This window comes from Eleginops maclovinus, chromosome 8, assembly GCF_036324505.1.
Source record: "Eleginops maclovinus isolate JMC-PN-2008 ecotype Puerto Natales chromosome 8, JC_Emac_rtc_rv5, whole genome shotgun sequence".
In the NCBI taxonomy this organism is placed as follows: Eukaryota; Metazoa; Chordata; class Actinopteri; order Perciformes; family Eleginopidae; genus Eleginops; species Eleginops maclovinus.
The window spans coordinates 15,163,788-15,188,836 of NC_086356.1; the positions used below are offsets into that span (position 1 = coordinate 15,163,788).

The 25,049-nt window shown below is 39.9% G+C and overlaps 2 protein-coding genes across 4 annotated transcripts in view; both read right to left on the reverse strand.

The window, feature by feature from the left end:
* Nucleotides 1-1,795: 1,795 nt before the first annotated feature.
* pitpnb (phosphatidylinositol transfer protein, beta) lies at nt 1,796-16,836 on the reverse strand. Of its 2 annotated transcripts, XM_063889387.1 has the most exons (12): nt 16,785-16,836; nt 12,392-12,422; nt 11,149-11,294; nt 10,407-10,498; nt 10,172-10,179; nt 9,191-9,265; nt 8,531-8,614; nt 6,707-6,784; nt 6,464-6,568; nt 5,988-6,110; nt 5,615-5,701; nt 1,796-4,969 (listed from the first exon to the last, which is right to left on the reverse strand). In XM_063889387.1, the coding sequence occupies exons 1-11, from the start codon at nt 16,802-16,804 to the stop codon at nt 5,654-5,656; spliced, it is 810 nt and encodes a 269-aa protein (XP_063745457.1). In that variant the 5' UTR covers nt 16,805-16,836; the 3' UTR covers nt 1,796-4,969; nt 5,615-5,653. The 2 variants fall into 2 exon arrangements, with proteins under 2 accessions (XP_063745457.1, XP_063745456.1); XM_063889386.1 differs by lacking the exon at nt 5,615-5,701.
* Nucleotides 16,837-17,448: 612 nt separating this feature from the next.
* The window catches only part of ttc28 (tetratricopeptide repeat domain 28), a 104,347-nt gene continuing 96,746 nt past the window's right edge, over nt 17,449-25,049 (reverse strand). For both annotated transcript variants that reach the window (XM_063889384.1, XM_063889385.1), the window contains 9 exons: nt 24,786-25,033; nt 23,626-23,750; nt 23,294-23,371; nt 23,039-23,198; nt 22,819-22,895; nt 21,349-21,478; nt 20,492-20,599; nt 19,775-20,414; nt 17,449-19,284 (listed from right to left, as the gene is read on the reverse strand). In XM_063889384.1, the coding sequence (XP_063745454.1) occupies nt 18,174-19,284; nt 19,775-20,414; nt 20,492-20,599; nt 21,349-21,478; nt 22,819-22,895; nt 23,039-23,198; nt 23,294-23,371; nt 23,626-23,750; nt 24,786-25,033 (2,677 nt within the window). In that variant the 3' untranslated portion in view covers nt 17,449-18,173. The remainder of the gene's footprint in view (nt 19,285-19,774; nt 20,415-20,491; nt 20,600-21,348; nt 21,479-22,818; nt 22,896-23,038; nt 23,199-23,293; nt 23,372-23,625; nt 23,751-24,785; nt 25,034-25,049) is intronic.

Consider the following 25,049-nt stretch of genomic DNA (forward strand, 5'->3'; position numbering starts at 1 on the left):
ATTTATATTTTGAAAGATTATTTGTCTCTGAAGCAATTTTTATATACAGTGGTATGCAAAAGTTTGGGCACCCCTCTGAGATTTCATGACAATTTGCTTTTCCTTTATAATAGAAGATCACAGCAACAACATTTGTTTTCCTACAAAGATGTAGACGTTTTAGTGTTTTCCAGACCAAAATTCTTAGGGTAGCATTACATAGTTTTATTATAATAAAATAAAATGCAAAAAATGGGATGTGCAAAAGTTTGGGCACCCTTATAAATAGCATTCATTTCAACACCTGTACGGATTTATAGCTGACAGGTTGCTGCACAAAATTGCTTTGATTAGCTCATTAGACCTTCAATTACAAAGACAGGTGGAACCAATCATGAAAAAGGCTATTTAACATAGGTAATAGCTGGCTGTGCCTGGCCTAGGTTCTTTCTTAGGGAGTGGCAAGATGGGGACCTCAAAACAACTCTCCACTGACCTGAAAGCTAAGATAATCCAACATTATAAATTAGGAGAAGGGTACAAAAAATTATCTGACAGGTTTAAACTGTCTGTCTCCACAGTCAGAAACGTAGTTGTGAAATGGAAGGCCACAGGAACAGTCCGTGTGAAGGAAAGATGTGGTAGGCCGACAAAAATAGGGGAAAGGCACAGGCGAAGGATGGTGAAAATGATCACAGAGAAGCCACAGACCACCTCCAGAGAACTACAACAACATCTGGCTGCTGATGGTGTAGTTGTTCACCGTTCCACAATCCAGCGTACTTTGCACCAGGAAGAGCTCATTGGAAGGGTGATGTGCAAAAAGCCTTTCCTGAGTGTTAATCACAAGAAGAGTCGCATGAGGTATGCAAAAGCACATCTGGACAAGCCAGAAGCATTTTGGAACAAAATACTGTGGTCAGATGAGACCAAGATTGAGTTATTTGGTCATAACATGAACAGGTATGCATGGCGAAAAAAACACACTGCATTCAATGAAAAGAACTTGTTGCCCACTGTAAAATTTGGTGGAGGATCTATCATGTTATGGGGCTGTGTGGCTAGCACAGGTACTGGAAAACTTGTTAAAGTTGAGGGCCACATGAATTCCTTACAGTACCAGGAGATTCTTGACAAGAATGTTCTAGAGTCAGTCACAAAGTTGAAGCTACGCCGGGGTTGGATTTTTCAGCAGGACAATGATCCTAAGCACCGATCAAAATCCACCAAGGAATTCATGCAGAAGCACAGGTACAATGTTCTGGAATGGCCATCCCAGTCCCCAGACCTTAACATCATTGAAAATGTATGGATTTATTTGAAGAAGGCTGTCCATGCACGGAGGCCAAGAAACCTGACTGAACTGGAGACGTTTTGTGTGGAAGAATGGGCCAAAATACCACCTGCCAGGCTTAAGGGACTTGTCTGTGGCTACAGGAGGCGTCTACAGGCCGTTATTGCAGCAAAAGGAGGCAATACTAAATATTAATGGAATTATTTCTTAGGGGTGCCCAAATTTATGCACATGCCTATTTTTGTTTGAATGCACATAAACATGTTTCTGTTTGACCAATAAAAGTTATTTCACTACTGAGATGTTTCTGTTACCATAAGGTATAACATATGTTAAAATGAAGTTGCTGCTTCAAAAGCTCAGCAAGTGACAAACTGATGCAGTGGTTTTCCTAAGGGGTGCCCAAACTTTTGCATACCACTGTATGTTCAGTGCTTATAGGGAAGATATTCAGCACATTCTAAGAAATACTCACCATAAGTGACACAATCCCCACACAAAAAGCAAGAAACGGCACATGTATTCTCTTATTTGTTCAAATTTATTAGATATTCTGTTATGTTCCATTGTCTAGACCTTCTGTCACAGCCTGAAAGCTGTAAAAAAAAAAGAAAGAAAAAAAAGAAAAGGAACTAATTGTATTACATTCACTACTAATTCCCCTGAATGTTGCCTTATCAGTAAAGAGAAAATTGAGTGCATTGTGAATCTTTGTGTTTCAAAAACATAACAAAAAAGAAAACAAAAGAAAACAAAACAGTAGATTTTGCAAGTGCTTATTCATGATTACAATAGAGAAAACAGTATTCTGGACTCCGTCTGTTCCCTAAGCTTCTATCACTCCCCTCAGTCATACCCTGGCTGGCATCACTGGTAATGCTACAAAACTGTACATCACTCAGCCTATACTAGTCTACCAGGCAACTCCCGTCATCCTCAAACTCAGTCAGGCTTTTCACTCCTCGTCTGTAAACTGAGGTCCAGCTGAATCCAGTTTGATTCTGAGGAGAGCCGCCCTTTTAAAAGATTTCCCTTCTTGTCTAATGCAGTTCAAGAGCTTCTCAAAAGCACTGATGTCCTGATCAAACACAGAACAACAGAGACAAAAGGAAGGAAAAACGTAAAGAATAAAAAAAAAGAAAAGAATGTTGAGCATGCAGACCCAATTCTGAAGTTGTTTTGTGGTGTATTAAATCTGTTCATACAGTGGGTTACTCTCTGACATCATAGGGGGTGCAGAGAGGATGTTGTTCAGGGAAATGGGGGGGCCATAGGATGTTGCTTAAGTATAGCTGGAATACGTCAGGGGTCCCATAGGACCGGACACATGTCACTTTAGTGGGGCACACCTTGTTATTGAACAACACACACTTTGGACACACACATACATTTTTCTCCTATAAATTGTATGCACAAAGACAGTTCGGGGGGGACTTCCAAAATTGGCTCTAGGAACCTCGTATTGCCCGTGTTGGTGTATGATAATATGCTGCTGTAATAAACCCTATTATATACAAGCGGGTGTCTCCGGAGACTTCTTCATCATCTTCACAAACATCGCTACAAGATATACCTCAGATTTAAATCTCTCCTTGTGTTTTGATGATATAATGAGTCCATGTCATGGTTGTACAGGTGTGAAACATGTCAGTTTTCCTGCAGTTCAGACATCCTGCACATTTTGACACTTTTGTCTCCTAGCTGTACATTCACAGGCATGAATGAGGTACGGTTAAACCATGGTGTGATCAACTACACGTGGACAGTTTGCTTTACTTTACACACACTACACACTGTCCACAGAGCTGACATTACCTGCTCTGACAACATCATAACTTACTTTAAGTTAGCAGTATTGAATGATAGACCTGACACCGCTGAAAGCTGCGAATAATCCATTCAAGTCTGTGTATGTATGTACAGTTTGTCCATTTCTATAATAGGCCTATTATAAAGTACACTTATAACTCTCTGTTAACCTGTCCAACACACACCACGCACAGATAGGCTATACACTCATACCTGATCGAATAAACAAAGCCTCAATCACAGCTGTATATCTGCACTAAGCTACATCATGATCAAAAACATCACAAATATTTTACCTAGAGCCCAAACAGGATCTGCATTACTCTCAAAATAAAGACTGCAAAAGTGAGCTCTTGCTGTGATTGAATCATCTAAACCGTAGTGATGCAGGAAAGAGAGCACTAATGATCATGGCCATAACCAAACACTGATCCAAACTGTAAGCGTAAAGTGTTTTTAACCTTTTCCAAAACAATTTCCTCCTTAAGCGATAACAGTTGAGAGAAGTTCAGACTGACTTCAAACTTTCTGGAGTATTTTCAAACTTGAAAATAAAATCTTTACCAGCAAAATGCTCATCAATCCACAATTGCAACAACCGAAAACGATCTGCCCGAACCTATTTGCTCCGTCAGGGGAGAGAGGAAACTGTAGCTTGAGAACGTTATTAAAAAAAATAAAACTACCTTGATTCATGCACACAGAGAGTCACAAACTCTCATCCTCATTTGTTTTAGTTTTAAAAAAACATTGCGGAGGCTTTTGGGTGCCGCCCAGTTAAAGCCCTAGCCAAGGAGAAAGGACATGCAGCGACAGCATGAGGCAGGTTCAACAGGCTGGTGGAGGAGTAAGAGCTCAGCGGTGCGCCGAGAACACGCAGAAGCCTGGATATTAATCTGAACGTTATTCATCTCAAGAGTGACGGTCCTTTAAGAGCGAAGGCAGCTGATAACACATACAAGCACACAGATGCACACACTAACACACAGGTGTATTGTACAGACTCTCTCTCTAAACACAAACAATCCACTTGAGCGCAGCCGCATTGCAGCGACTAAACACATGCAATGACAGTGTAGCGAGGAGTTTCTGTTGTACACATGCACTTGTGACTGAGGAGGAGGAGGAGGACTTGTGTGCATGTCGAAATGTGTGCATGTGTAGGGAAAACCATAGCAGAGAATTATCTATCATGCATGAAATTTGAAATTTGCTTTGAACCATAAACGCCTTGAAATTAAAACTAAAAAAACTAAGAAAAACATCAGAATTCCCAACTACTGCCAGATAGAGGGTTCAGTGAGACATGGAGGGGAGGAGATCTAGACAAATTTAACCAGGACAAGAATACAGACGATACTGAGGGGAGAGACGAGGATTAAAGTAGAGACACACAATTATAGTACAAGGGTAGGTCGGGGATAAATGGTCCAATACCTGCTAAAGTCATCTTAAACCAATTTTTGAGGGAACCTGTATACCTAAAAACAACATTCTAAATTATTTAAAAGGCTTGACTTTCAGAGTCACGGTGTACACACCTGAATAAAAACAAAGCCCATTGTAATAATCAACTAACAATTACATATCAGGCAATTTACGTTCTGTGCAAAGAGTTTTTTTTTTCTTTTTATAATGTATGCAAAACCATGTTTTCTGTTGTGAACAGGAGGCTTGTGATTGGGGTAGAATCTGTACAGTACTGTTAACCAATCTTTTCAAACCCCCCAATGAATCATGTGAGACAGGAAAAAAAGAGGCGACGTCAGGGCCACTCCTCATCGTGGTGGACGTGTCTCTGATGACATCATCATGACAGGGTTTGGTTGATTTGCCTCATTGCTCATGAGCAGCACTGGTGCCTCGAATCGGACCTGTTTTACGCAGCTGGGAGACAGAGAGAGAAGTTTGTGTTTAGTTTGGTGAAAAAGACAAAAGAGATGTTAAAATCTGGTTGCAATGAGCCATGCACATGCCGGGAAATCAGCTAACATTTAAAAACACACATAACGTAACATCAGGAGAGAAACTAATTGAAACGAGTGATGAAGCTGCAAGAGAATGTTAAAATGAGATGAAATGAAAAGCAGGCAGAAGGACAATGACTGGAATGAGATGAGAAAAGATTAGTATGGGAAAATGACACAGGGATTATAAAACGTCAAGCAAACTGGATAGTACTTCAAAAACTGGGATGAATAAGTCAGTTAGACAGCAGATACACACACCTCTAACTAAGACTGACTTAATAGATTGTTTTCTAATCCATGTGTTGATCAATTCTTGAAATACTAAGAAAAGTGGATGACCTTATGAGAGGCTTAATGATCTGTTACTGTATGATCTGTATTTCTATCAGCATAAAGTGTTTGAAAGCGTAGGTGACAAACTGCTTTGTTGAATTTCTATATTCTCTAAAAATATGTACAAATAGAAAAATAAAAGAAGTTAGACAGAAGCCAGACAGAAAGATTAGGAAAAGAGTGGAGAATGATCCATGCAGCGCCACCACCCTCCTGTGATGAGACTTACTCAGCCTGCCTCTAGTGTTTGACCTGTAGCGGCGGGCCTCTACTCGTCTGTTGCAGAGGTGCCTCGCACATCTCCCTTCTGACGCATCTAATGTGAAATTCAGGAGTAAGAGGGTTAAATCAGGAAGAGTATGTGTGTCGCGTCGTCTCCAGCAGTCTGCTCCAAACAGAACCGTGATCGTTTGTAGCATTACATCATTAACAACTTTAATTGATATGTGGAACCTTGACATCAAGAATATCTTTAAAGATGTAAATATTAATGCAAGTCTCCTGAATCCTGCATTCCAGTTAGGTGTGAAATACTTTTACTGCATTCTTTACACCTGCTTGCAAAATCAAGAGGTACAATGGATGGTTGGTCATTTAATTACCTCCTCAAGCTCTTTCTGGGTCTCTTCCTCCATCCGCCTGATGTCCTCCATGGTCAAACCCACCCATCTGTCAATCCAGCAGAACAGCTGGCGGTGGAAGTTGGTGAAAATACGCTTTTCTTGCTGTGGGAGGACCAAAACGTTCAAATGTAAAACAACTGCACAACCAAACAAGTGGATTAGAGGCAAATGACAGGTCGGACTGAAGTGGGGGCTCCTGTTTCCTGCCTTCAGTCTATGTTGGAGACTTTTAATGTTTTTTTTTAATTAAATAATCTTTATCCTTGCCTTTCTCATCCCTGCACTGATCCATGCTTTACTCTATAAGTTCTCTCCGATTTTAAGAAAGACTGAAAAAGTCATGTCTCCCTCTGCTGTTCAAAACAGAAACAACACTTCATTGGCTCACTCAAATCTTATCAACGCCTATGTACCAATTATTCATTAAAAAACATAATAAGCCAAAGATACTTTACCCTGTGGATGAAGTTTTCCACTTTGGTCTGAAGACCCCACCATTTGAACTTGACAGTGACCAGTTTGTACGCACACATGTAAGGACAATCTGTCTTCAGCTCATTCTGTGAAGAAGCAGGGGGGAAAAAAGAGGAAAAAGCACATTTCATTCATTTGAAAGGTTACCGAGGACAGACAGAGAACATCATGATGTCCAGCAGTAAGTGTTTTATATTTCTGCTGGCTGTAACTACGTCAGGTACCTTCCATTCAGGGCCGAGAGGTCCTCTGCCCGTCTTGGCGGAGTGGAAAAGAGTGGGATCTTCTTCTGGCTTATAGTCCTGATAAGGGAACAGAGGGCAAAACAACATTAAGATAAAGATAGAGTGTACCTGAAACACACTGTGCAGATACAGACTTTGTTTAAGGGTCACGTCAACACCTTATGTTTTCCTGTTTGATGACGCCAGTAAACAAACAAAAATACATATTTTAGTTCAGCGGGACTTTAGGTGTTAAAACCTTGTACTTCTTAAGAAAAATTAACAATTTGCAAATGATGTCATTACTTGAAACATTGTTAAAAAGCTCAAAACAAGTCAATCAGTCAATCTTCATTTCAAGGGCTTTTCGCATGTCCTGAAACCCGAACTCAATTTCAAAAAGTTCTGCACCATGGAATAATCTACCACCTGATCTTTAACTTCAGAACATAGCAACACTGAATGAGTCCATCTATAGTGTTATCTATATTAAATACAACCTTAAAGAGTCCATGTATTATTCTAAATACTTACATTTGTGCTTTTATGTTAATTGATCAAACTCAGGTCTTCCTTGTGAAAGACATCTTTGATCTCAATTGAATTAAACCTTTAACTAAATGTTAAATAAAATAAAAAACAACAACTTAAAAAAGTTAAGTCATACTTTTCATCCAGGACTACTGACGAATCAGTATCAACAACATTGTAATTTACCGCACCCCCCAATCCCCCACCCCAAAGCTCATGGCTCGGTGCTGTTTTAATCCATGAGGCCTGTTGAAAAGACTGCAGAAACCTGGAGCAGATGGACATTCAGATTAGGCCTCAGCCTCAGCACTGATCCACTTAAGTCATTACTGCTCATGTGCTAGTGTAACAAACACAGTGACCCACCATGATGGAAATGGCTTAATGCTTCCTTTAAGATTTTAAACCACAGGCGACATGACGGTTTAGGTTTTACTGACTGACAGGCGCCCACAATGGCCTGGGGAAGGTTTTTAAAGAAGGCTCAAAGTTGAATTTATCAGTGGTCGCACACTATTTACCAAAATACTTTAATGTCTCTTTTCATTCATTTGAGAGCAAATCAAAGAACTGATAACCTGCTATGGTGCACTTACTTAATAAATGCAGTCCAACTGGATAGTCATGCTATTTCAGCAACACTGTACAACGTTGCATTAGAAACATTTTTGATCTGAATGGAATTATGCCACAAAAAGAAAATTAATAGACAATGGACACCCTAGAGCTCTGCCAAAGACAGTCAATATTGAATCAGCTGCAGAGGTTTATGACAGCAACAATAGTCCTTTTACTGGTCACCGTTGTAAAACTTTTAAAGTGCATTAAAACAAGCACTGATTAAATCTAAACGGTTATTCATTCAAGTCTTAATGGTTGGAGACAGCTGTCTCAAAGTAAAGATTATTTACTTTACATTTTCACAAAACTTACAATGAGTGGAGTGACATGCAAGTGCAGAATCACAGCAGGAAATGTATAGGAGTATCCATTATTGACAATTAAAGTGAATGCTTCCCCTCCAATTGGTTTCAAGAACATTTCATTTGTAATAAAAAACATGAGGAGCGAGGTATATTGCAAAAACCATATGGCCCTAAATAAGTGGCTGCATGTCTCTTATTCTGTATGACCACACTCTTCCTCAGGGTGGAGACATCATGCTGTATATTAGTTACCAACACCTGATTACCTTGCTGTGTGTGTTTGTTTAAATATTTCCACATCTTTGTTTAGCCGTAAGAAAAAAACTGCATTTAAGGAACACAAGTATAAACAAAATAAACAACTCACCCCTTGGGACACTTCTTCTTTGTTTGCAATATCTATTGGAGACACCTCCACGGTCCTCCATGTTTGCTCGTCCAGGTCATGGACCTAAAACAAAGAGAAACACAGCCATGTAAACCTCAGCTCAGCACACAAGGGACACTTTGTTCCTCTCTGGACTTATTCAAATCTGTGGCGAGTGTAAATCAAATGAGATTCAAAACCAAAACCACAGCAGTGTTTTCTTCTGCAACGTATTAAGAGGTTTTTCTACTTATGGGGGAATCCACCTGTTACACTGAAGCTTGTGTCCTCTGGGCTTTACAGGGGAGTCAGGGAGTTTGGGAGAATAATCAATATACATGTTTGGACTTGGAGACTTCAAATGTATAACAGAAAGCCTGCATTATAGCTGGGAACAAACACTTTTTAAAAGGGCTGTTTATCAAAGAGGGATGGTCTAATGAAACATGCCATTATGTTGTATTATGGGAAACATAGGATGCAGTGCTCTGGACTGTGACTTATACTCGGGTCTGATAGTCAGGACATATTAGCCTCTGCTGCTTACTGTTCTTTTTTTATCTTCTCCTCAATTCCCCCTCACTTGAAGGAAGTGCAACACCAAATTAAGAACCCTCTTAACACCAACACGCCTCCACGCTGTGTACCCAGGTCACTTACATTTTCTATTGTTCCCATGTCAGGTTTGTGCCACGTCTCGATCTTTATCATAAAGTCGTCCTTCATGTACTCGTTCTGAAAAGCAGGAGGAAGCAGACAGATTTTTATTAAGGGGGATAATGCCAACTTGGCCTTTAGTTTTTAAAAGTACCACTGCCAAACACAATGAAGTGCAGCTGATCTCAGACAGTACAAAGGGCACAGAGAACACAGTGAAATGGGGATTCTGCGAGCGTGCGTAAACCCAACAGCTAAATCCAATTAACCAATCAAACGTTTACACTGAAACCTCCCTAGTGATGCTGCTCGGCTCAGATCTATTTTAAACCCCTCGCAACAGTGTAAGCTTGCAGGTAACGTACAGCAATAGGGATCTGTGTCAGGAGACAGATAGTGGTATCACACACAGTGAAAGCTCGAGGGGGGAGAGTCCATCTGCACAGTTTTTGCTTCAAATGTAAATTTGATTAACTTTCGACATGCAAAACTATTATAGCTTATTAGCCCGGTAACAGCCTCTACTTTTATATCATTTTCACAGTGGGGATATAAACTTCTCACAGAACACACTCAATAAATAGATATGTCCGTTTTTGTTAGTAAGGTATCCTAGGCATCCTTATGTACAATCCTTAGAACAAAATACCCATAGAATTAAACAATTTAAGCTCTGATATATACTCGCGAAAAAAATTAAGAGACAACTTCAGCATTATCTTTTTCTCTTGTTTCATTATTTATAGGTATGTCTGAGTTGAATTATTATTATTTTTTAAATTGTATTCTATAAACTACTGACAATTTTTCTCTGTGTTGGAATTCAACAGACCCTGGGAATGGCTGCCATACACATAGAGATAAAGATATAAGAAAAATCTGGAGTGGTCTCTTCATTTCTTCCAGAGCTGCTTGTTGTCACACTACATCAAAACCTCAAGAAACATGAACTTCAAAGAGTAAAAACTTTGAGAAACAACTCACCGTCACAACTGCAAAGCAAGGAGGGGGAAGAAAAAAGCAAAAAAAAAAGCATCAGTATCAAACATATGGATTCAAGTTATCAACAAACTTTCAACCACGAGAGGAAAACATCTGTATTACATTGTCCTTGGTAGGGAGCCATGATTTTGCTTTAACTATAACATTTTCATCCTCTAGCAGCTGATTGTGGAATAACATGAAGCAGGAAGTGATTCATTCATCAACGGTAACTTACTTGTGCGACAGTACGGGTAGGCGTTCCAGGCCTTTTCGTGAAAAACTAATGCTCCCTCTGGTGCAATCATCTTCACATAACCTGGGACTTTACTGCAGTGGGAGGGAAAGAAAGTCAGAAAATCAACTCCATGATCCTTTCAACAGGAATTAAGTGTCCATGGTGATGCAGGTTGGTGTGAAAGGTGTCTGACTATCATCTTGAAGATAAACTATAAGGAAAAACTTGTTCAGTAAAATGGATTCTCAATTTAGCATGCAGAGTAGTCATCACTACCTAATGTCTCCCCTTAGACAGCCCCCACATCAGATATATCGTCTTTTTCCAAACAAACACGGCCAGATAGAGGAAAGAATCATCACGTTCTGATGCCGGTGCTTTATCTTTTATGTACCTTTTTTGTGGTGCTGGCCAAAAGATGATAACTACGCCATGAATAATAAAAGTTTATGTCGGTCACAAAGGTGCTATCTCAATTCTGAATATTGAGACTGCAGATGTTTCCCCGTCTCTCCCTCCCCATCACTGAGCCATTTACTGCATCCACTAATTACCACTGCTGCTTTAAAGCTTACACTTTTAGCAAAACAAAATCCTGTGTAGCCATCAATGTAGGACGATCCAACTACTGTGTCCGCCCTAAGATAAGCTAAAGGTTATTTAAAGATTTTCTCTTTTTAAAAAGTCAGACCATGTTTAACCTTTGAGTCAGGTAAAGGACAATTTAGTTTGAAACACTTGCCTCTTTAGATGGTATATTTTATGTGTGTATTGTCCCTTCTCCCCATCCTTCTCATAGGGTTCATTCTTCAGCACCTCGATGCCTTCTCCTCCTCCTGTCTCATTCTTGCTGGCCTCAGCCACAGAGAACAGCTGCCCTACTTGATACTGGGAGAAAGAAAAAAAACACACAAACTGAATATACAGCATTAAAGTACAGAGACAAATCCTACGAGTATTGCTGAAACAGGCAAAGACTGAGCCTGTCCCCACGTGCTTTGAGGATATTTACCACTCTCAGTCACTAGAAGCTGCACAAAACAATCTGCATTAACTCCTAAAGCCTAGACTTCTCTCTTTAATTCTATTGTATATCATGTAAATAAAGCTCTAAAAGAGTTATGTTGGTGTGTTTGTTAATCAGCCTTTAAATTGTGGTGTTTTGTTTCCTAATTGTCCTATAATCCACGATCTCTGAAACTATTATGAGGGTGCTGAGCTGTAAACGCCCATTTACCAACTTGTGGCTGACCTCACAAAAGCTTCATGTACTCTCTTAAGCATATAAAAACACATCCAAATGAACTTTGAAATAAACATTGTAACTTGATTAGGCTTCAGAAATCTGAGTTTTGATGTGTAATTCTCACAGCTTTAGTCAGGACGTTGCTGCTGCTGATACCAATTACTTTATGTGGTTGTAATAATTCTCTAGAAAACCCATTAACAGCAAACAAAATGTGGCTGGCAGTTAGCACATTTACTTTAAATGAAAAATAACATGTTTTTCCAATTTAGAAAATGCTGTGAAATAGGGCCAATTAGAAGTATGGTGTCACTACATATCACGTTGGGGTCTGGGCTCACTAAACCAAACTTTGTCTAGTTTGGAAGGTTTAAAGAGCACAATTGCAACCCAAAAATATATAATTTTAAGCATAAAAAAATGATTCCTATCAATAGAAATATGACAGAGATTGTAGTTTTAAAGGCTGAGCTCACACTCCAGTCCCGCTCTCTTTGCAAACACCAACAGCAGCCTGTCACACCAATACCAGTGCTCTCTAACAAAGGCTATTTTGTCTTGATATGCGCCTCAGACGAAGGCCTGAGTGGAAGAGCATTCTGTGTACAGGAGAAAATAAATACAGAAATATGACTATTCCGACATGGTGTAGCTGTGATATACAGGATTTTGAGCAGGGTTCACTGGAAAGAAAATATCACTTAGTATCAAAGAGGGTATGGATGTAACGATTACTCACCTCTTCCACAGAGACTGGCAACACTACACGGCTGAGAGAGTGGAAACAAGGGAGGGGCGGGGCAGGAAATGGAGAGAGAAACAAACAAAGTTAAAATACTGGAGAATATGTACAAATGTTAAGGATGTGAAAACAGTCCATAGTTGATTCTGGCAGGAGTTAGTGGTGCCTTTTCCCCCTCCAAGTTAAATATTGCAGTGATTTTTTTTGTCCTATGACCACCTATGATTGATCACAAAAATCACAATCTTTCAATGAATAAATAGCACTGAGTGAACTTACAAAAGCATAGAGCAATAAATAAACGTTTCTCTGCTCTGACCATCTTTGGGGAAAAAATGAACTGGCCCCCAGCCTGAAAGATGAAACTCTGCTTTTGTCTCAAAAGGTTTGTCATCTGGAGACAGCAAACTGTGGCAGCTGCACACAACCACAATGCAACAATAATTATTGGTAAAGGTAGAGCCCAATTTAGGTAAAACATAATTTGGTGAACAAGGGTATTCTAAAACCATAACCTTATCTGCATTTATAACCGGATAATTACAGTACGGCAGACAAATTGGATGATCATGCTTTTATTTAGTTTTGGGTGGCTACAATGAACTGTATACTGTCTGTCCAGTCATGTAATAAGATGCTGAATCAATTAACGTTGAAAGTAAAAAAGAGACAAGAATAGAGCAGCGGCTCAAAAAGCAGTTTAACCAGGGATCAATTTTACATACGGCAGATTATTTTAATATGAGAGTCACTAATGGACACAAAAAGGAGATTTCTTTCCTCTAGTTTCCTGCCCTCTCATAATTCCTATCAATGAGGTGTAAAGACTTCAGATTCAGCACCCCACCCTTGAACATGAAGTGATTGATAAAGTTTGCTGGAGGCTGTTCACAGGCTGACAATAATCAGACAGCTCAGAAAGCCCCATGAATAATAAAACTAATGACAAAACTTTAGATCAACGTTGGATCAACAGAAAATACATCTGCAACTTTAACGAGGAATGTTTTTTTCTATCAAAAATGACATTTCACTTCATGTGTAAACGGAATACTCATTGGTTTAGGTCTGTTGTTTAGAAAAAAAACAAGAACTGTTAAGGTTTTTAAGAATATAATCTGAAGATCATTAATGTTGAAATAGTGAATTGTGCTAAAAAAAAACATCCTGAAACCAGTATATGCCAGCTTGTACATTAACCAAGTTTATCTTCCTTCAGAAAGATAGATGTGTGTTACACAAAGAGCACTTCATAATACATGTTTGATCAGTCATGAATATCTACATTTTAAAGACTCATCCAGAATTTTGGCTCTGACCGTCTTGCATCTTTAGAAACAATGTTGCCCAACTGGAAAAACAAAGGCAGAGTGCAGCGTGTTGGTTTTTTTGCTCATACTGCTGGTGTGTGGCTTTTGTAACAGAGAGAAATTAACAAGCTGGCTCTGGAAAAAACATAAAAGGAATCCACTGCATTAGATGGTGAAGTAAACGGATCAATAATGGGACCCTGACACTACCAGAGGGCTTTTTAATCCAGCGCCATGAAGAGCAGAAAGCTTTTACTGAAAAGCTCAGATGAGATTCAGCACAGGACGATATGTTTCTACACTCAGATTCATTGTATCTGCTAAAAAAAAGGGGAAGGATCTTAAATCAAAACAAATCATGCTTTGCTGAAGATGATTTTGACAAACGTGAGATAAGAACAATGTGGAGGCCTGCAATCTGCTCAAATCCCCAACTGCTGAAAATGACACCATAAAGTGTCCATTCGCTGCAGGGTACAGGTGTGTTAATGATTAATTAGTTATTGATTATTCTCCGTTAAGAAATGGATTGTGTTGTGCTAGGCAAAAATAAACATGCATTAACTTGGCCCAAAAAATCTGAACATTTGTTTCCTTATTATTCGATGCATTTATTATGACTGTGTTTACACTGACCAACATTCACTTTGTGATACAGAGCAACCACAGCAGAGAGGGTTTTACTGGAAATAGCTTTCTTGGATTATATAGGGCACAACTATTCGACAAAAGCTGACCAGTCACAGTTCAAGAGGTCTTGTACTCCAGGTAAGCTGTTGTTATGTAATATCCTGTCAAGTCCTCTATGTGCCTTTGCAGACTTCACTGGTACTGTGAAGCTTAGACACAGAGGGGGGAATCAATGCTCATGAAGTTTGATTATTGAAGTGTTTGATTTAACATTTATGTGACAAACAGATCTACTACACCATTCATTTAATGCATCTAGGGGTGAATTGATCATTCAACAAATCAGCTTCTGGTTAGTGTCATTTGTCATAGCAAATATATTGTACTTGTGATAACATATTTATGTTCTAGATTGTTGCAGAGACAAAAAAAATAATTGTATTAACTCTAATGTACAATTTTTAGACCAAACATGTATTTGAGAAAAAAATTGCAGATTAAATAAATACAAAAATAATTGTTGGTGCAACCAAGATAATGACAAATAATTGAATTTAAAACTACAGAAATACAGAAACCTGCAAGCTAATGCACCTACACTTATAGTGCAATGTGCATCTGTCAATCATGACCAAAGTTGAGTTTTACAACAGTGATAACAACTCACTTGTACTAGATAAGCAGGTTACATGTCTGAATTGGACATACTGTTCATTTGTTTCTACAGCAATTAAAACTAATTTCACAGCAGCTTCTCTTTTTATGTGTTGAAGTTACTGATGTAGGGATTAGGACAATGTGTAGATATGGTCGACAAAATCCTTCTGAGATAGCAGTAAAACAGGGTTACAAACACATCACCATGGTGATATGGCAGAGCTCTCTCCCAGATGCCTCATTCACTTACATATTAGTGCAGAAAGGAAAGAATTGACAGTGACGCTAATATTGAAATGTACTATTCTATTCATAAGCTATTACAAATGTAGGCCTACACATTAGCTTCAATTTAGGATCCCTTCTAACAAGATGCCTCCTATACATTGATCATTGTTTTGGAATCACAATATTTAAAACAATCATAACATTAGGAAAACACAAAAGCATGATTTGATAGGAGCATCTGTTTGCTTAATGGTTATATTTTGATTAGAGAGTATATTGTGGGCAAACTATACTGTAGTATTATACATGTATAAATCCATATCTTCTGACCAATATAATTTTTACTTTAATTATTATGTTATTTATATTCCTCTATAACTGTATTAATATAAATGCAATATACGTTTTTTTTTTATTATTGTTATTCCAATCATCATGGGTATGGATAGATATCTCAGCTTCAGAAACACACCATGTCTGTTATATCTAGTCTCTAACACAGTTTGTTCAGTCACATATGTCCAAGCATTCTATGCAATAACAATTCAGTTTTTTAAAAAAGATCAAAATGTGCTAGATTTAAGCAGATTTGTGTCTGTTAACCAAGGCTAGTTGAACAACCAAAGCTACAACAGGTACCGTTATCTGGAACGGATATAGGTTAGCAACATAGCAGAAGCTAATGAGCTTTGCTGAAACGAAAGTGGATAAAAAAGGACCACCTCATTACCAATTCAACACCTGCATGGGCTGACATTTTGTGGTAAATTGCGTTAAAAGATGTTGCTTGGTAAGTATTAACCGCCTATTTGAAAGGCTAACTCTGTAGTGCTAGCGCAAACAAAGTAAGCAAAGTAATTCCATAACCTCAAGCTAGCTTGAAGGCTACAGACTGCTATGTGAAATGAGCGAATACTGCAGAAAATATCGTCTGAACTCTATGTTAACGCTGTGATTGAGTGTAATACACCAACATAGCAGTTAGATAATGTAAGATGTAGGTTTATAAATGAACTTGTTGTCAAAAAATGCTCACGCTAGCAGCTAGCCGGCTGCTAGGGCTAACATAGCCACAGCTAGCATTACGTTAATGTTAAATCCGACGGGTGAAGGAACCTTAATCTGTCACTCACGGGACCAAAGCTTAACATTACGGCACTTTACACGTATAACAGGCTGCTAACCAGTTAGCTACCTTAATGTTGGTGACATATGCAACCCTCGAAATCATGTTGACTGACTACATGTCCAGATTGTTTGTGTGTAGCCTTTTTATGTAACTCATTTTCACTAAGAAGCTAATTATCCCCTCTGCTGCTACAACTCAGATGCTAACGTTAGCTTGCACTAGCAACGCCTAAAAAAGACCGGTGTGTCCCGTTATCCACGTCCTGATCCACCCTGCTGAAAGCTGGCTTCTAACGGGCTACGCGACCGCAAAATCCAGCAAACGACATACCTAAACGAAACATATATGTTTACTCCTTGGTAATAGGCAATCGAGTAGATGGAAATCCGCCTCTAAATACACCAAAAACCGTTTTTTAAAAACACTTCATACTCACTATTCTTTGATGAGCACCATCTTCGTCACCCGGGCTGCACCTGCGCACTGGGACCGGACACCAGAAAGAATTATCAACAAGTCTGTTCCGCCCTCCAGGAAAAATCTGATAGGCTGAAAAATCCACATCACTGTCTCTTCCTCATACCAGAGTATGAATTAAACATGATTTCTACATATTAATTTGAACAATATGATTTACAAAAAAATAACCTACATTGCATTACATTATAAGATAGATAGATAACTATATATAGATTGATAAGGTTAGTCACTTTGTATATTCAGATGAATACAACATAGAAACAACTAAGACATTAAGTTGTATTATTATAGGGCAAGATGCCCAGCACTATACACCACAATTTAAATGAGCTCAAACTCTAACAATAGCTTCATTGAAGTGATGAACATATTTCGGCATAATGAATAATTTACAATTTACAACTTTTTGTCTTGAAAAGTAGTGATGGAAAAGTAGCTTAAAATAGAAACCCTCAAATAAAGTACAAGTACCTCACAATTGCTTTGAAGTACGGTACTTAAACAAGAGAGACATTTTGCAGGGTTGAGATTTTAACGATACTTCTGAAATGTAATGTGTGATTTACGTTTTCATGTAAGTGCAAATGGGGAGAGAATTGATAAGTGCCATGAAAACAAAACAAGGAAAAGAACGATTTTATTCTTCCACTTCTTGAGAGTTGAGATATTTTCAAATGGGAGTCTGGCACCGCTGTAAAATTGTACATTATAAAGTGGCTAACACACTGAACAGCAAGAGGTACCATGCTGACAATCACACATAAAATCTCCATAAAAAATATCAAAATGTTTTCCTTACGTCCTTTTTTAATTGTCTTTATAAAATGTATAATAATGACTGGAAAACACAGTTTACTTTACAAAATAAATGACAACCATGAGCATTGATAGTGACATTTAGCAATAATTATCACACAATAAATCAAGATCAAATTCAGGTTAACTTACACAAATATAGCGAGCATTTAGGGTGACATAAAATGTTCTCCTTTTCTCAGGCATTCAGTCAACAGACTGTGAGTACAGTACATGGAGGCATTGAGACACATGCTCTCTAGTCAGTCATGAAAACACAATTAAAGCCAGAGATTCAACACTTCTCATTTTGTCCTTCCAGCTCTCTCCAGGAGAAGGCACAGTCATCACATTCACAAATGTAACATCCCTTCACATAAAGTAGTGACGTGTAAAATCACTCAGTCAGTATCAAACAGCATTTTTTTTATCCTAGTCCTCAGCAGGTATTGCTTAAAAATGTGGTAGTATTTAGCTGACAAATTGATAGCCTATTTCATAGCACAATGAATGAAACAAAAGATTTTCCCTCTGAGTTTCAGCAAATATCTCAACATTTAGAGGACGGAAAAAAATGTCCCGGTGAGAGAAACTTGTAGCCGTTCCCCGAGGGAACTTTGATGCTTCCTTTAGAGTTAGCTGATGGAGGTGGAGGAGGTTTAGCCTCCAGTTTTTGGTGACCATTTGGTCTCTCACCAGTGTTATGATCTTCAGATCCTTCTAGATGTTTGCTGACAGACTCATGTCTAGGTGAGAGATTAAGCAAACCCAAAACATCTTTCTGAACTGTACTCATTTTTTTACTCCCCCCTCGAAGTAAACTGGCAGGGCAGGGCCCCTCCTGTTTCTGGCCAGCGTTAGCCCAGAACGTTTTTAAGTTATGAATCGCTTGGACTTTGTTATCACGCTTAGGCTGGTTGAGTTCGGGGGTGTTTGCGGGGCTGGAGGAGGCTGAAACTGATCCTGTGGAGGAATAAGAAAGGGCTGGCGATGGGTTACTGCCAGCAGGAGAGTGGGAAGGTGATATGTGGTTGGTGTAAGGTGAGGTCGGGTATTTCAGTTTGAGCTGGGCCTGTACATGCACATCTGGGGAATTGGTGTGGAATGGCGACCCTTGTTCTTTCACAGAGAGAGATAAAGAGGGAGAGGAATGAGCCGGGCTGTTGTAGCCGGAGCTGATTTTCTGCAGCGATGAGGAACGGGATGGCGGTTTGGGTCGAGTTGGGGGAGGTGTAGAAACAGAAGCGGAGAGGGGTGAGAACTGACCAGAAGGGGAAAGAGGGGAGGAACAAGCCTTCAGACTTGCTCTACTGGGCGGTCTGCTAAACGCACTGGTCTCAGAGGGCTGGAAGCCTCGTGTTGCTCCAGTCAGAGTTGGAGTTGTGGGAGTTGACATTGAATGCTGCCTCGCATGCGCCTCTTCTCCCCCCTCAGGCCCCTTCAGTGTTTTTCCCCTAATGTTTGCTTTCTGCAGGCTCTCCACAGCCTGCATGTGGCTCTGGGTCTCCTCCAGGATCTTCTGAGCCAGTTCCTGGGGGTCCAGCTGTCCTGCGGGCCCCGTCCTCTCTTCCTGGGACTTGACCGTGCTGTCAGTCTCAGTACTCGACTGGTCCGACTCAGAGCTGCTGACCTTCGCTTTTGCTGTTCTCTGAGGATGTGAGCTGGGAACAAAAGAATAATTAAGTTATAGTAAAATGAACACACCTAAAAACAAGAGTTGCAAGTGAGTTTTGACTATAATTGCTATGAGGTTTAATTTTTAGTGTGTTTTTGTTTCAAGATCCATTCCTGAACATTTCTTAATATAAGATGGATTTTATTGGAAAGAGGTTGCATTCAAACCCCTGACATTATGGTTTTAAGGGCTCTTGAAAGATAGATTTAGATAAAAACTACTTCCATCCATCAATTTCAAAATGGGGAACATTTCACACACATAAAATTACATTTTCATAAAAAATGACAGATAACACTACAAGTTATGCTTAAGGTATTGTCCCCAATGAGCTCAACATTTCTATGGTTGGAGTCAAGCTGTTGCCGATCAATCCCATCATTTACAGAGGAAACGTGTGTGAATCACCATGTTTAATCTGCTGACGACTCTAAAGGAATAGTTAGGTGATTATCTTTTTTTTTACATGAACTTACATTTCCTGCTTGGGTTTGGGACTGGTATGAACTTTGAGGGGCAGCGGCGGAGCTTTAATGGGAGATGTAGGTGTGCTGATGCTCCCCTTGGAGGAAATTGTAAGAGGGTACCCTTGACCGCTGGTGGACCCTCTTCCAGCACCGCCTCTGCCGTGTCGGTGTCCCGCAGGAAGTGGCAGTGTGTCGCATTCCCTCCTCCCTCGTCCTAAAGGCTCACTGCTTATAATGGAGTAACCCTCGTACTCCTCTTCCTCCCCTTCTCCTGACATTGCTCCTCCCTGATTGGTCATTCTTCCTCTTGACATGCCGCCTGTGTGGCGTTGCGAGGTGTAGAGGCTTCCTCCTCCGCGATGTCTGTCCAGATCCTGTTGATGTGAGCGCTGGCTGATGATGTCACTTCCTGCGGGCTCAGGTCGCGACAGGAAGCTGAGGGACGAAGCGAGGGAGCTGAGGCTGTAGACGGAGATGGCGTCGCAGGAGAGGTTGTCGGGGCAGACGGGGGGTAAGAAGGACGGCTGTGGGGGGTAGCACCCAAAAGAGAGGGGTAAGGAGTGAGGCTGGGAGGCTGACTGGGAGGACGACAGAGACTCCAGGGAGGAAGAGCTGTCCATGCTAAGTCGCTTGGGGAGCTCCGTGGAGTCTGAAAAAAAAGAGGTGTCAGTGTGGACTAGGGACAAAGATTTAGTTTATAAAAAGAAAGTTCTGCATTTTTCTCACCGAAAAGTGCCAGAAGAGACTGAAGGGCAAAATGCATGATGCGCCTGCTGGCCTGCTTTCCGGTCTTCAGCACAACCTCCTCCTGACCCACCTCACAGAGATCAAAACCTGAGAAAGGCAACATGTAACAGAGTACATTTACTCAGCTACTGAGTACAATTTGAAGTGATTTTAAATCCAGTTTATAGTAGTTTATACCCAAATCTGACTTTCAGAAGATATTATGGCTTTGTACTCCACTACACTATTTTAACTAGTGGAGTAAAGAATAGTAGAACGGATACTTTGGAAATCAAGATTTTAATACCAATAATATTTGACTGTATTAAGTAGTTTAAATGATATCAAAGTTGAGCAATTATTTGCTGTTAGCTATTTTCTAATAAATGCATGTTATAAACTTGTATATGTTATTAAGTTTGCAATTAAAAAAAGTTGTTACATTTTTATAAAAATATAATAAAAAAGTGAAAAAGGCATTGTGAGTGATGCTGCATGTTCACATGCAAAATAGATGTTTTTCAATCTGGTTACACAATAGATGTCCTTGATAATGACAGATGAGTAATACTATTACTAAGTATTAACTTATAACTGAGAAACCTCTTATAAACTATGCCTGGTTAAAACATGGTTCCGGATGCTGCTGTGTAATAATATATATTGTACCCTTACTTCTGATTCAGACTTTTACATTCTTTTCACATCTTTATCATAAGCAATATTACCATTAAATAAATTATACAAAATCTCCTGTCATATATGACTTTGATAAATGGATAGTTATCTAGTCTGAAGTGATTTTAGCACTTTGATTACCCCAAAAGTAAAAGTTATTCATTCTACTGAAGACTCACCGAGTGCAGCCAGGAACTCGTGGCAGCCTGGTAGCCTCCAGAGCTGCACACTGATCGACACTTGAATGGGAGCCAGAGAGAAGTCTTGCTCTTTGTCGCCAGACTGCAACTGAACCAGCACCTGGTGAAGCTTTGGAGAGGAGAACAGATATTATTACTTTGTATGGTATAGTAAGTTTGTCTTGTTTTGCAACAAGCACAAAACAAGTCAGGTGTAACACTTTTCACTAAGGCAAGAAACATGTAACACTCGCAGCACAAACACCTTTCAAATAACAGCAATCTGATGTACAACAACTTAACTTTATATGCCCATTTATTTTGACCAGTTTCACGAATTCTTTGAACCCAAAGTCATCATTAAACACTTACCATGCCCACCATGTTTTTTACCGCCTATGTGAGGTGGGTATAAGAGGGGAGGAAATAGATTTTTAGTGGTTTATCCCTTTTGAACTGAAGGGGTTCAGTCACTGCACACTTTGTCATGCATAGATGAGGATATACCTGATGATATGGTGTATATGAGGGCTATGACTAACAGAGTAAGATGTAGCTAGGTCCCTTTAACTCACAAATAAACACAGAGGCAAAAAAAAATGATAAAGTAAATAGTGGTGTGACCTTTTCTAAATGTTGTTGCTGCGTGACTCGAATAAATACACAATTGGGAGACCAGAACAGGACATCCTGTGGCATCGTAAGACTAAGTAGAAACACCAACACACAGGAATTCAAGGGTGTTACTTCTGGGGAAAATTTCCACTACACTTTTCTAAAGTTTGGTTTTCTGCCTAACTCTAACTCTGAACATTGTCCTCTTACTGTCCAGCTGCCAAAATCTAGAAAAGAATAGCTCTGAGTTGATAAAAATGTTCAATTACCACCATACTGTATGCTCCCAGCAATTAACTTAATGAGCAGCAGCGAGTGGAGGTCAGTACTTTATGTACTTTTTTTGCCCTGGGGTTATCTTTAAGGTTAAGAATAAGATGCTTTACCTCACTGGTTAAAGTATTTAGGCTGTATGTAGCCGAAAGAAATACCTGCAGAGTCTAACCAGGACTAAAAAGGCAGTGACGACATTGTTTGTCAAAAAAATATTTTTAGCTTAATCATGGCCCTGCTGAAACCATGTGCTTGCATGCATCACCCAGATGAGAAGATGTTGACATGAACCCGTGGTGGAAAGTACATCGACCAAAGTGTTGTCCTTAAGTGCTTTTTCTTATTGTTGCATTGTCAAATATTACACCAGTAGCTCCCAAATTGTTAGCTTGTGACCTCTTATAAAAAAGTAAGGGCTGCTTGACATGATTCAAATGAGTCACCCTCTAAACATCTCACTCAGATTTTAAAACTGTTCAAAATGATCCAATTTTTCACACAAAACCATAGATTCTCTTTAATGAGTACTACTTCAACCACTGGTATGAATGACTGTGCTCTTACTACACAACATGACAGTACCTTATGAATGAGCTGCTCTCCGGCCTCAGACACTGTGACCAGTTTACAGAGAGCCTGCAGAGCTGGAGGAGTGAGTCCTGAGGATAGTTAGAAGGATAATTATATTAGAAAGACATTTTGGAATCACATGCTCTATGAAAATACAGTCTGAATTCTGGATCCTCAAGGGAACGGACAAGTTTTTATTCTATCAGTGTGTTTGACATAAAAGCTGTGTTACCGAGCAGGGACTGTAGAGTGGTGCTGCACAGTTGCAGCCGATCCCCGGGGTCTGAGGTGGGGAAGAAAACCGCCGCAGGGAGACCGGCACAGTTACCAGAGAAGTCCAGCCGGAAACCCACCGCAGACAGGAGGGCCTGCCACCCGGGCACCCCACCGACCTGCCCCGGAGGAGAGAGGACATGTGGACATTAGTGGAAGAGACACACAGGCTGACATTTAGAGAATAAAGAGACAGAAAGAGCAACACACAGACCTTATTCTCTACGCTCTGTTGTGATGTGTACATTGGGTTACACTGGCCACTTTGAATGCGCTGCAAAGACTTCTCAACCTGCAGAGAGAAATATGATGTTTAAACACTGGACTCCTGCCTCTTAACAGTCCTTAGTTCTGTAGTTTTAGGCATTACAAAGAAAGCGATTCCTCTCGCAACAAAATCATGTATTGTGGGAGATCTGCATAACTTCAGCAGGGTATCTAAAAAGAATAAAAAGACCAGCTATGGCTCTGGGGTGTTAAATTAATTATGGTGGATCCAGACTCATGTAATTGTTAATATCCCGTGTGAGTGTGAGTGTGTCTCACCAGGTGTAGCAGCACTCTGAGGGCGTCCCTGGCCCTCTCTGGATACTGCAGGATCTCTGCCAGGGCCTGAGCCACCAGCGACATGGGGCTGTTCAGCTTCACATCACTGCCAATCAGCATGTAGCCTAAAGAAAAACACACACAAAATGAGATAAAGGATATTTAAACACTTCATTATGTCATTTTGTGCTTTAAAAGAGTAATGTTGTGCACATATTGAGCTTCTGTTTGTGAGAGAGAGATTTTTTTTTAAATAAGGGTACATGAAGATCAATTCCTTGTTTTTTTTCCATGACAGTGCCAAAAACACACTGAAAGAAACTTAACATTAGTTTGTTTCCACAACTTTAAAGTGAATAACTTCAAAATGGGCACCTGTATGGCCTGCTGGAGTTAAATAAAAAAGTGTTATGCGTTAGTTTGAAACTTTGTCTTGTAGAACAGCTAATCGAAAGGCACATAGCACCAAACCTAATACAATTGTAAAATGTGTAATCTTTTTTTATTTTTACTCAAAATGTCTCTAAGTAACTAAGTATCAGCTTCTCAGGTACATATTTATTTCCAGCAGGTTTTAGAATATCTACAACTACAACACACACACACCACAAAAGTCAAAAATCTTAAATTAAGAATGGAAAAATGCTAAATTAAATTATGTGCAATCGATCTGTTTGTATAGAGAGAGAGTTTGGGGAGTGATGTTAGCAGATATGTTCTCTTCTGGGACTAAAACCAGAGCCTGCTTCTGGATGCCTGGGTTGTGTTTGTGTGGCTGAATAAAGCTCAGATATTTGAGGTGAAATGAGTGCGGTGGTTTGGCAGGAAAGATTAACAGCTGGGCATTTCTGATGGCTTAAATACACTGCCAAATATGTTGGATAGGTGGTGCAGAATGTAGCAAAGCAGCTTGAGTTGACTGTCTAAACTCGGTCGCTACAGACTGTGGGCAACAAATAACTTATGTGATATGAAAACAGAACAGAAACCATCATAATCATTTGTCTTCATTCTGTATAAATCCCGACATATCCGACATGCATTTATTCCCACAAATAAACTAGTGGGTGGGAGTTGCTGCTATAAGCATCAATCATAGCTGGTAAATCAGGTTTCCGCTTTCTGAGAAATGAGATTAATGTGTGTTTGTGTTTGCTCACCGGCCCAGTTGGAGGGGTGTGAGAAGTGCTTGCTGCTCTGCAGAGTCTTCATTGCCTCCGTCAGAGCTGCGCTGGCTTTGGTCCCGTTTAGAAGGGCTGTGTAGAAGGTGTGTGTGAAGACTTTTGAGGCAGCTATCGGTACAGGCCACAGAGAGACACAAACACACTGGACGCCGGCAGCCAAAAAGGCCCGGGTCAGACCCACCACCCCGTCGGCAGTCACCTTGCTGCTGGACTCCGGGTACAACCTGAGGGGACGGAGAG